Source organism: Epinephelus lanceolatus, chromosome 14 (genome assembly GCF_041903045.1).
Source record: "Epinephelus lanceolatus isolate andai-2023 chromosome 14, ASM4190304v1, whole genome shotgun sequence".
Classification (NCBI taxonomy): Eukaryota; Metazoa; Chordata; class Actinopteri; order Perciformes; family Serranidae; genus Epinephelus; species Epinephelus lanceolatus.
The window spans coordinates 20,902,754-20,915,108 of NC_135747.1; the positions used below are offsets into that span (position 1 = coordinate 20,902,754).

Sequence of the window (12,355 nt, forward strand, 5' to 3'; positions counted from 1 at the left end):
AAATTGCCATGCATAGTCAACACACCGAGGGCCGCAGCCCGCTCTGCCGGACCTGTTGTGCACGAGACAACACTATTGAAATTAGGAAAAGAAGAAAGCAAAGTGGTGCAAGGAAACACGTCAGCCCTCAGCTTGTAAAAAATATATATTATGATATGTACAGTACAATATATTTTGTAACAAGAGAATTTCAGGTTTTTATTCAGACTCTGGCCCAAAACTGTTGCCATGGTGCGGGCTTGGGTCGGGAAACTACGTGGTTTAGGCTGATTGTTTAGACTGGATTATACTGCACGAGTTGTGTGAGAGGTTGTAAACTGATGTTTTGCTGTTGTTAAATGCAGCCCCTTGTCACTTTAATTCATCAAGAATCTTCTCAGTTTTTGGATTCTTCGTTCTCCATGGAGACATGCAAGATAAACACTTCACTAATTCATCGTGACACTGAATCACTGATACACAAGTGGTCATCTGGGGGTGAAGTATTTCTTTAAATTAATGATAGTAAAAATTGCTGCTTCTCCATCATGTCACAATCACACAAGCACTCAAGTGTGTGTGTGTGTGTGTGTGTGTGTGTGTGTGTGTGTGTGTGTGTGTGCGTGAGTTTTCCTGAGGGTGCTAGTATGGCCAGTGGCATCGCCGCAGAGTGTCGTGGGCGTGTGTGAAAGAGGAAGGCGGGAGAGGCAACTTACGGGGAGATGATAATCTTGGTCCCTGTCTCCTCCTCGATCTTCTTCAGGTTGCGGCCTTCCTTCCCAATCAGTCGGCCCACGAGGCTGTTGTGGGCGAGGATCTTCAGAGCGATGTCCTCCACCGTCCTACACAAACACACACACACAGAGTCAGGTTAGGTTGGATGATAGAAGATAAGTCTCACTGAGTGTCACTGATGTGGTGTGAGGAATGCCATGGTGTGATGGGGATGAACAGGAATGTGGACAGCTGCCCAGCTGGAAGTGCTGCTGTAAGCACAGGGCACAATGTTAAGACATGAGCCTTTTATTTGGCCATGTGTGCACAATGGTGTTTTTTTTTTTTTTTTTTTTTTTACAGATTTTCACAGAAAAGCACCCAGATTTATACAAGAAAGAAAAATAAATCCCTGTAGAGTTTTGGTCCACATGCACCTAAAAGTTTCCTGCTGCAAGTAGACACTGTTTACCACAGTTTACAGTAAACAAGGTACTGCTGCAACAACCACAGCTCAGAAAATACTTCTGGTAACAGGAGGAGAAGAGAAGAACAGAGTGAAAACAAATCTGCTGATAATGTGCCGGAGTCCCAAGTGAAAACAGTAAAACAACAGATTTTGTTCTGGGTTTTTGTATTGTTTCTTTTGGTTTTTAATCATCAAAATAAAAAAACTGATACATAACTAGATTCTTTAGTTTAATTCCTCATAATTTCCTCGGACGTTTCCTGAAAAGAATCGTGTAATTTGGTGGTAATTATAGGTTAAATAGTGACAGTGTTCAATCGGCAAATAATTCATTCTAATTAAAAGTCCAGTATGTAGGACATAGAGGGATATATAGGCAGAAGTATATAATATAATGGGTAGGTTTTCTTTAGTGTATAATCGGCTGAAATTAGGAATTTATGCCTTTTCGTTAACTTAGAATAAGTCATTCGGGTCATCATTCACGGAGTTCGCCATGGTGCACCGCAATGTTACTACAGTAGCCCAGACTGGACAAACCAGAGGAAGAGACCACTGTGGATGATCTGTCTCCCGCTTAAACCCCCTGAATGTCTGGATCTAAGTACACACTAGCAGATGTTGCGCTAGGGTCCTCTCTCCCACATGCCAAACATCATCAGAGAAACACTGATTTGTAATGTGAAACTACTTTATCTAATGTTTTACAAGTTTCAATCACTTGGTCTGTTTGTTTTGGAGAGGAGGCAACCTCTGCAGATAATTCGGCTCCCGATAAAAACCTCCTGAACAATGAACAGTGAAGGAATCCTAAACAGGAGAAGTTTAAGCTGATTGCAATTGCCAATCCTGGCCACTAGATGGCACTAAATCCGCCTAAATCTTACACACTGTTCCTTTAATTGCTAAACCAGCATCCCCTGTTATAGTCAGTGCACAGCAGTTTAACCCTATGGGCCCTAGGCGTTTTTGGGGTATTTTTACTGCCTTTACTTTTAAGCTCATATCACAGTCATTATAAAGGCTACATACACACGCTATATCTTGTTTTTTTTCAGGACAATCTGAGCTAACCAGATTTGCCATCATTTCATGTCCTTCTATGTGCCTGTATTTTATATTAATTTTTATATCAATGGAAAAAAACAAATCCGTGTAACTAAATTGTTACATTTTTACATGTATCTCACCATAGCAAGTTGGAAGTTGACATATTCTGCCATATATGAAGAGGGGAGACTCTCTGGAATCTGGCAATATAAGAACCATGATGCTGGGACATTCTGTCACTTCACAGCTGTCCAAAACATGTTCCATTGAAATTCCATTGACTCATTCACAAGTCAAAAATGTGTTTTATCTGAAAGAAACATGCAATATTTACATCTAAAATCATAGAAAAATAGTCAACCATGTGCAATGATGCCCTCCAAGATATTTGCCACTTTGTTTGCAGTAAACAAAGTTTGTTGTTGTTTTTCAGTTTCAGTTATATATTGGGGGGGCATTTTGGGCATTGGGGGGCACACATGTCCCCCTCAATGTATATGGTGACTACGGCCCTGTCATGCATGCATAATTAGGCCTCAGTTGTCTGGGTGCGCAAAGGTGAAGTGGCTGGTCTTGTCATACAAAGTTTGATGGAGTATCAACTGGACAATATGGAGATATTTGCATCTTGAAAGCCGGACTACAAATGTGGATAGACAGGGAGAAACACACACAAGCCTAAGACGTGGTAAGATATGATATTCCTCACTATATGAAGTGACTGATAACAAGATCTGTATAATGGATTGTAAAGAAATTCGCCAGGTTTTTATTTTGTAGACAATAAATCTGTATTTATAGCATGATAGGATAACAACACAGTGATGTGTGTGGTATCACTGGAAAGCTCTGCTCCTGCGCTTTCATGTGATATGCGTGGCATTTCTGTGCTAGCCTGTATTCGCGAGTAATCCATCCAAGAGTAATGTGTGTGCAGAGCTGTATGAAAGCTCTGTTATTCATGATTTTAGTGTAAGTTTATCATTTTTTTCTCTATGAAAACATTGGACTACTGACAAGTGATATTCGTGGCTTCTTGCTATGACGCACGGTCGTGGAGAAAATCCACAGAGAAGAACAGGTGTGAATTTGGACGCACTATGCGTCGTTCGGGCCCATAGGGTTAATTGAACATGTAAGAAGCTTAAATTTTGTCTAAAGGCAAGTACGTAATCAAACGAATAATAAAGTCTCTAATAATAATGTTGCTTCAAATTAAAGGACATATATGGAATTTAAAACAAAAGCTTGGCCCTGAATCAAATGTTACATCTTGTTTATCTCATAGGTTTATCTTCAGTGTCACTGTTGAGAACTGGTGTTCTTCCTTTTGCTATTGGGGTTGGCAGGTTTAAAAAGTATTCAGGAGGAAAACAAATTGTGTAAGCTGTGTAATTTGGATAAAGTGGAAAGTGAGTTCCATTTTCTTTTGTGCCGTACTAATTATGATGATTTAAGAGAGTTAATTTTCCATGAAATGGCTCTTCGAAACCCCTAAATAGTCTGGTGCACAGATGGACAAAAATTGTAATGGTTGTTTAATTTTGATGCTTAAGTCCCTCTTTCTACTAAAAAAGCATGAGGAAGGAGGGAAGATGAACTATTTCTAATATTCAATATTTTATAGTCATTTCTCAATTATTATACAGTAAATGTTTTTGCCAGTGATTCATGAATTGTTTTGTAGACAATGAAAGCCTGAAGATAAATGGAGCCCTTCTTTCAAATAAATTTCTCTGGAAATCATCGACTGCTTTTAAATTCAACACAACTTACTACTCTACCTCAAGTTTTAGACCTCTGTCTCTATTTTGCACATGCTTAACACCAAATTACAGTTTTCTCCAGGAAACTATTATGAAATTATTCGAAAATAAGGAAGCCATCAAAAAAGCAAAGCTATTTTCCGAAAACCAAATTCAAAACAGCAAACCCTATTTTTGTGCGCATGTGTGTGTGTTAAGATGGAGATGGTAAAACATTGGGACAGGAGTAGCGTAACTTCTGAATGATCCGTTTTTCTGCTCTGTGGGACAATTGCGGGGTGTAAGTGTGGATTTAAGTTGTGGTGGAGAACTGTGATATTACACCAGACTGATGCACTACCATCCCACTTGCAACAGTAGACAATACAGTATGGCATGGTTATGGAAAAAGGAATATTTCAGCTCTCTGGAAAACTGGGGATGTGCCCTCTTTCAAGACCTGGCTGACAGAAAAACTGAAAATCTATAAATTAAATATGTTTTTAAAAGAAGAAAGAAAAAAGGTTGTGGTGGAGGAGAAGCAGATTCTGTGGGTTTCTTTTGGGCTGTGTCACAGACTTGGTGGTGTGTGTAATAATCTGTAAGATCTTTAAAGTTGAATTAGTTTGGGGTGAGCTGTGGGGCAGTAAGGGGAGATGACAGTGTTGTGCCTTCAGGGGCCGAGTTTAGTGTTTCGGGTTTCACTGGGTGTTGGGCCTCCTTATGCTCACTGAAATTACAGGTTGTGGGGCGGTAGAGGTGACATGTTCATTCCTACAGGTGTGGCACCCACACCTGTAGGAATGGTAAGGGTGATGTTGTTTAGTCAACTTTACAGCAGATATAAACATGTTTACAGCCTGTTACAAGAAAGGGTTTTGTGCTATACAGTTAATTTCCCCGTTCATGACAGCTGTACGAAGGGTGAATTTTTCCGTAACTCACCTATTTACATTTAATTAATGCTTAAAGTTACACATTATAAAGGGCAGGGCCGCTTTGAGTGACGGGCTGCAAGCCTCTCGCCCAAATATGGTCACTTCTGCCTCCAAATGAACCAAGATGGCGACGGCCAATTTGCTGAACTCAAGGCTTTAAAATAGTAGTCCACAAACCACAGGTAGAAAGTAGCAACTTGTGTTATTTTTGGTCTCTGGTTTTGAGCTGCTTTTAGTGTTTTTGTTTGTTTTTTAATTTAGAGGAAAATGTTGGTGGCATTTAGCGTTACAGCCCACACTAGTGTCATCTGAATTTTATTTTTCAACTGTTTTTATTGCATTTTTCGGGATTCTGTATAAGTGGAACACAGCACATTGGCAAACATCAATTAAAATAACAAGTAGGAGGTTAAGCAAGACATAAATAACTAAAAACAAATCAATGGTAAGAATAAATCAAAAAATAATTAAGACAATTAAATAAATGAGTAGATACGCCACGCCTTGTAGTATTTTTAATAGAGCCCTGACTGCAATGTCTCAGCTCTTCAAGCTTTAGGTGTACCTTCACCTCTCTGACCCAATGGGCATGTGAAGGTGGAGCCCTGTCCTTCCACATCAGGAAAATAAGTTGGTGGGCCAGAGGGGATGCAAGATTTTTATTTTTTAAACTTTCACTCTTTTCCAAAGATGTAAAACCTACGATGGAATTTTACTTCACATGCTCTGGACTTGCTCTTATCTGGATGAGCTTTGGAAATACATCCTTGCAATAACTTCAGATATTGACTTAAAATTTTCTGGTGGAAGAACCCCTCAATATTGACACAAAAACTGACAACCCTCCATGAAAAGGTCATGTTCAGTATGAGGAGGAAAAGCAGCAACATCTGAAAAAAATGGGGCTCTTTTCTGGCCTATATCATTACATCCCATAGGCTAGTGATTTAGTGTGGAAATTTGTCCTCCGGAGCTTTTTTCTATTTTCCAGTCGTGAATGAGGGTAAAATTTCTACCATAATGCGCCTAGGCTGTGGGTGGTGGGGGATTCTTTCTTTGTTCCTCTATTTTTTTCTCATGTAGTAAAAAAAATTCAATGAAAACAGATTCAAAAGATTATCTATTTTCTTTATTTACAAACTTGAATTAACGGTTAAATATTTTGGGAAATATGGTCATTTGCTTTCTTGCAGAGAGTTAGATGAGAAGATCCATAAAAACACATGAAGCTACAGGTAGCAGCTGATTAGCATAGCTTAGCATAAAGACAGGAAACAGAGGAAAAACAGCCTGGTTCTGTCCAAAAGTAACAAAATGTACCTAACAGCACATGAAAGCCTCACTAACTAAAACAGGAAACTTTTAGCTGTTGTTGTCTTTTTTGTTGTTTTCAGTATTTGTACAGATAAAACAAATTAAATTTAGTCAGACTTGCTTTTTCCCCACACTCCCTCTTTTCCAGTCATATTTCCCAAAATGATACAAAGCTTTATGTTTCTTTAATGATACAAAAACCTGGCTTGGATGTCTTGCCTAGCAAACAAAAAAAAGAAGAAGACCACATACATGGTCACATACATTTAAGACCCAACTTAGTCTGGATGTCAGGACATTGGCAGGAAGCAAGGTTTTTAAGTTATCACAGAAAAAAAAAGCTGGGTAATTTAAGTGTTATGTTTTCTAGGATCTATCATGCAAGTCTTGCAAGACATTTTCATATTTAAATGTAGGCAAATGTCTTTTTTATGAGTCTAGTAACGTAGGATCTCACTGACACAACATCGACTGTGTGCAAACATCATCGGGTAGTGCAAAGGTGCGCAGACCCTTTGACAAACAAGGCTCAGATCCAGGAGAAGCTCAAAGAGTTTTAAAAGGTGCAAAAGGTGTAAAGCGTAAAGCCCAATTAAACAAATGGGCCTCGTTTCTTTAATACTAAGCTGTGATCACGTGTTCGCCTATGTGAGAATGTCGTGTGCACTGTGTTTACTGTGTTAGTGGTCCAAGCGAGAGAATGCACAGTGAGATTAAAAGGTGTGCAGGCAGGTTAAAGGATAAGATTACAGCCCTGCAGACATTATGGCTAATCTCCCTTTGGGAGTGTATATGTGCTCTGCGTGAGCTACACCTGAGTGCATTTATATGCACGCTTATGCATGTTGGCGTATGTCGAAGTGCAGACTCACGTCTTGGTCTCGTTGGCCTCCTTCTGCATGATGTCCATGATCATGCGACAGGCGGAGGAGCAGCCATCAGGAGTTGAGTGGATGGTGATGGGCTTTTCTGCCGCACCTGCATTTTCTTTTCGATGGATGTCGACCCTGAGAGAGAGAGAGAGAGAGAGAGAGAGAGAGAGAGAGAGAGAGACAAAGAGATTAACACAGCATAGAGAAGGAAAGAGACAGAGACGAGAGAACAACATCTAATCTACTCACATTGTTAATAAAAACATTTGTCATTTGGGCCTTACAGACCGAAAGCACACAAAGAAAGAAAATTAAGGTACTGAAAAGAAGAATAGAAAGACAACAATTGAAGGCATCCAAAAGAAAAGAAACTATTTGAAAACTGTATGGTGTTTGTCACAAAAGAATAACATAAGGTGACAGTAAACAAGCCATAAACAATACAGGCTAAGTTAAAGCTTTTATTGTGTGCTATGTTGCATCATATCTCAGACATCTGGTCTTCAAATCCAAGTCTGGATAGAGTATCAAAATGCATAATTAATTCAAGCTTGAGCAGTATTAGAGCAGAGCTGTTTGAGAAGTTAATAAAACCACAAACAGAACAAAACAAACAAACAAAACAGTAGGAACCAGGCGAGATCATCAAACCTACTTGGACTGTGTCTGTTTGGTGACATTCTTAATGGTCTGACCGTCCTTGCCGATGATGGCTCCCACCATCTGAGTAGGCACGAGTATGCGCAGGGGGTAGTCATGATGTCTGGAGCGTGGAGCACCGAATTCTCCCGAGGGCCCAGGCTGACAGGTGCCCTGGTCCCGGGACGACCGTCCCCCACGCCGCGTGCGGGGAGCCTGGTCGGGCGGAGCAGCATCCATGTCAGCAATATATGACACCTTGAAGGAGTAGTCGTCGAATTGGTGTCCTGTTAACTTCTCAATGGCTCTGGGGGTGGGAACAGGAAGTGTAAGATGGTAACAATGAAATTATGGGTCTAAGTGTCAAATTACAATGCAAAGAAATAATAATATCACAGTATAGAGATTCTGTTTTAATTCTTGTCTGAGAGTTTGCAAAATCCACTGAAATAAAATCAAACATTCATATTATTTCTCTTACCTGTATTGCTTTTTGTTAAGATTGTTTTGGTGTGAGTTGCCGAGAGTTGAATATATCGACCGTAGAGATGTCTGCCTTCTCTCAAATATAATGAAACTAGATGGCACTTGGCTTGTGATGCTTAAAACACCAAAAAAAAATACATTTGAAAAACTCAATTGGAATGTCTCTTTCCAGAAATCATGTTCCAGTTACTCAAGATAATCCAGAGACCCTGCTGCGAGCCGTTTCACGAAGGAACTATTTTCTTTCTACCAAACAACATCTGCCAACCAGATCACCATGTGGATGGACTGCTCTACTGCTAGCTCACCTAGCACTACTGAGCTAACCAATGTTGCAGCTCAGCTGAGGAGGACACTATTAATTTTTACATCTCAAGTTGTCACAAGTACGAGCCTCTCATCCATGAGTAGATGCACACTTCCTTCTGCGTAGTGATACAGTTGGAGGGTGTAGTTTGGTTGAAACAAAACAGTTCCTACATGAAACTGCTCACAACAAGGTCTGTGGATTATCTTGAGTAACTGGGTCATGATCTCTGGAAAGAGACATTGCTGTTGAGTTTTTCCAATTTATTTTATTTTATTCATTTTTTTGATGCATTGAGCACCACAAGCTGAGTGTCATCTAGTTCCATTACACTGGAGATAAGGCAGAAATCTCTACAGCTGTAGAGGTAATACTCTGATACAATATTATAGTAATACTTAGGCCGCGATACAATACTATTGCAATTTTAAATGTTTTTCAGTATGGTGAATATTGCAGTAACATATATTGTGATATATATATTGCAATTTATTACCTTTTTTCAACTGCTAATTAAGAAAAAAACATTGTCAACATCTGTTTTGTATCCAATTAAATAAAGTTTCCAGTCTGTTTATTTCACAAGAATCATTTTTATTGCAGCAAAATGCATCTAGTGGACTGAAACAGCAATTTATTTTTTCATTCTAGTTGGCTACCATGAGTTTAATTTGTGTTTGCAACATTAATAGTTTATATAATAAAATACTGATACTTGTCCTCCATGTATCGATACAATATTGCCACACAAAATATCATGATACTATGCTGCATCAATTTCTTTTCCAACCTCTGGAGGCTGATATATCCAACACTCGGCAACTCACACCAAAACACCCAGAATAATAAAAAGTAGTACAGGTAAAAGGAAAAATATGTATTTTGATTTTTAGGTGAACTGTCCCTTTATGATATACTTGCTTTTAATGCGTGTACACAATGCTACCTCCTTACAAGTACTGGTTGTGCACATTATGAGAAATCAATGCTAAGCATCTGCAAGATGCACATAAACATTAGTGACAATATGTCATTCAAGTTAACATCAGCAGCAACACATGACAACAATAATGGTGTAAATTTTTAAACCAGCAAGAAAAACAGCTTGATGCCTTCTTTGCCTTGTTTTTAGTCAAACAACTAACCTACAAATCACAGCGCAACATGTATTGAGGAGTAGATTGGAGTCATAGCAGGTTTAACCTCAACTAAGTCTCCTCCTGTTCTCTGTGATCGCCTTTATCGTGTTTTAATACAGCCATACTCACAATTCAGTTGTTCTTGCTTACATGAATTTTGTCTTTGCACACTAAAATGCTAAGCTGGTGCTTTAAGATTAATCCACTCTTGGCATCATTTTCAAAAAGCTCAGTTTATGGGTGTCTGTGGCATGCACAGAGATGATATGTGGATGTATGCTGCAACAGAAAGTGTTGTCGCAGCTGCTTTTTTTCTGCCGTCATCTGAACATTACCTATGTAGTAACTTCTTTGGGCACCACCATGTTTAATGACACATATTTTATAGAACCAGAAGTTCTCAAGGAGAATATTCCAGTTTCGAGCGTGATTCGGCCCTGCTCTCACTGGTGGATATTCTTCTTAATCCTCACACAGAAAAGTAGGTGAACAATGCTGCTCGTGTTACGCTGCTTGCTTGAACACACACAGGTAAAAAACAAGTATATCACAGCCTGTACTCTAAGTGCTAGGCTTAATCAGAGTCATTATTTGTGCTGCTTACTCTTTAGCTTCCTCCTTGGTTGAGTACGTAACATTCACCACTGCTGTTTCTGTATCAGTGTTCACTGTAAAAGAAGACACAGAGGGAGAAAAAAAAGTGAAAACGTGAGATAAAGTAAACACACATTTGGGCCCCATTTACACATGCACATAGAAAGTCTTTGTTGCTGCTGTAGGTGAGTCACACACGCATCCAGGTTCCCGTGGTGACCCAGAGAGCCACTCGTCTGTGTGAATCCATTACAGCCATCACCACACTGGCTTCCCTCCAGACCTCGCTGCTGCCTCTACAGACAGGAGCTGCTAAACACAATAGCCCCTCTGCCACTTCTACAATAACGGATTTAAGTTTGACATGACAGCCCAAACAAAGCAGGTAATCTGTGGTAACGTGCGACAACAGGGACACACCTTGGGAAGATCTGTGGTCCTGTACTGCTGCTCAGAGCAGAGTTAACTCTGGCACAGTCGTGGGTTTGAGTCCGCAAATGCTTTAACAGAGTGAACTTTGGTTGAGGTGTCCATTGCACAGCACATACAGTGTCAAAACAACCTCAGGTGAGCTGATTCTTCGCTAGCTGACTGACAGAAAATTAATTTGCAACTATTAATTAATTAATTAATACTTTTTTAAGCAAAAATAACAAACATTTTTAAGTTTCAACTTCTCAATTAAGATTTTTGATTGAAAAAATAATTGCCAGATCAATGGGCAATGACAGTTATTGTTAGCTGAAGCCCCAAAGTAAATGACAAACACCAAAAACAAAAATATACTAAATACTGACTAGAAAAAAAATGCTTTTTGGGAATTACCTTCACCAAAGAGGTTATGTTTTCTGTTTTCTGAAACTACAAGCACAGTTTTTATGAAATTCAATGGGAGGGTGTAGCTTTGTATTAAGAAATAAATTTTGGAGCAGATCAGAGTCATGGGTTGCATACATTAAACTACTTTACACTTTCGATAGCATCGTAAGATAGGGCATTTGGCCTCAGTGGAGGTCTGTGCTCTCCAAGTGCCCTTTAAGTTGAGTACGTAATGTCATTTTGTACATTAAGTGTTCTAGTGTATACAGTCTCAACCCATTCTCATTCAGGCCGCAAAATGGTGACGCTTTGTCACGCCTGTCGGCATCAGATAGTGACATACTATGTGACGCTCAGCTAAAACACACTGTACCATGTGGTTAATGCTGTGAGACGGCCGTGGTTAGGTTTAGGCAGCAAAACTACATAGTTGGTTTAGAAAAATGATGGTGTAATGTATGTACATTATGTAAAATTACTTTAAAATGACGGTAATGTTTGGTTTCACACGGGACACAAACTGTGGTCTCCCAGCCCGTTCTCACTCCCAACTCGTCAAATACCACCGCTTTGTCAGTGATGGCAGCGTCAGAGATGCACTGAGGCCCCTTTCATGGTGGTATGATACGCACCAGGAACGTCAGTTTTAGAGGCAGCGGGCAAAAAACCAAGTCATCAAATAGTCAGTGGATGTAAGACACAGACAGGCACCCTTTGAGGCAGTAATGATATGCAGCGTTTGGCGGCAGTTTTTAACGCCACCATCAACTTCTTTTGATGGCTAAACCTAAAGAAATCAACCATAAAATAAATACATTTCTTTTTATGCATGTAATGAGCAGAAACTGTCCATTTCCTGTGAAAACGGAAGTGTATTTTGAAAAGACACAATGCATGTCACAAACGTAAATTGATACAAAGTCAGTGAACATCCAAAAGAGACAAAGGAGGCTACCTAGGCCTAGTGCGTCATATTTTGAAGTCTATGTCCACTAACAACGTGGCAGTATTTGAAAAGTTGGGATGAGAACGTGTTGGATCTCCTGGGTGAAAGTCCGGTTTTGTTTGACCCTTACTCCTCCCCTCTCTCCCACCCTTAGCAGCCTTTCTTGTTCTTTATATTACATCAGTCGCTCTCAGTGTCAGGTATTGCCGTGGATGGGTTTACATTGGAGTTAGTTGAGAACTCGGGGTGTCACATAAACATGCTAAAGGATGCCTCCAGTGTCAGTATCACATTCCGAGGGTTGTAACAAAGCAGCGGTATCTGACGCAGTGGGAATGAAAACA

General features: G+C 39.8%; 1 protein-coding gene across 3 annotated transcripts in view; it reads right to left on the minus strand.

The window, feature by feature from the left end:
• The window catches only part of igf2bp2a (insulin-like growth factor 2 mRNA binding protein 2a), a 77,112-nt gene that overhangs the window by 18,945 nt on the left and 45,812 nt on the right, over nucleotides 1-12,355 (minus strand). For all 3 annotated transcript variants that reach the window (XM_033617165.2, XM_033617164.2, XM_033617167.2), the window contains exons 5-8: nucleotides 10,257-10,320; nucleotides 7,737-8,027; nucleotides 7,082-7,216; nucleotides 696-821 (exon numbers count right to left, since the gene is read on the minus strand). In XM_033617165.2, coding sequence (XP_033473056.1) covers nucleotides 696-821; nucleotides 7,082-7,216; nucleotides 7,737-8,027; nucleotides 10,257-10,320 — 616 coding nt within the window. The remainder of the gene's footprint in view (nucleotides 1-695; nucleotides 822-7,081; nucleotides 7,217-7,736; nucleotides 8,028-10,256; nucleotides 10,321-12,355) is intronic.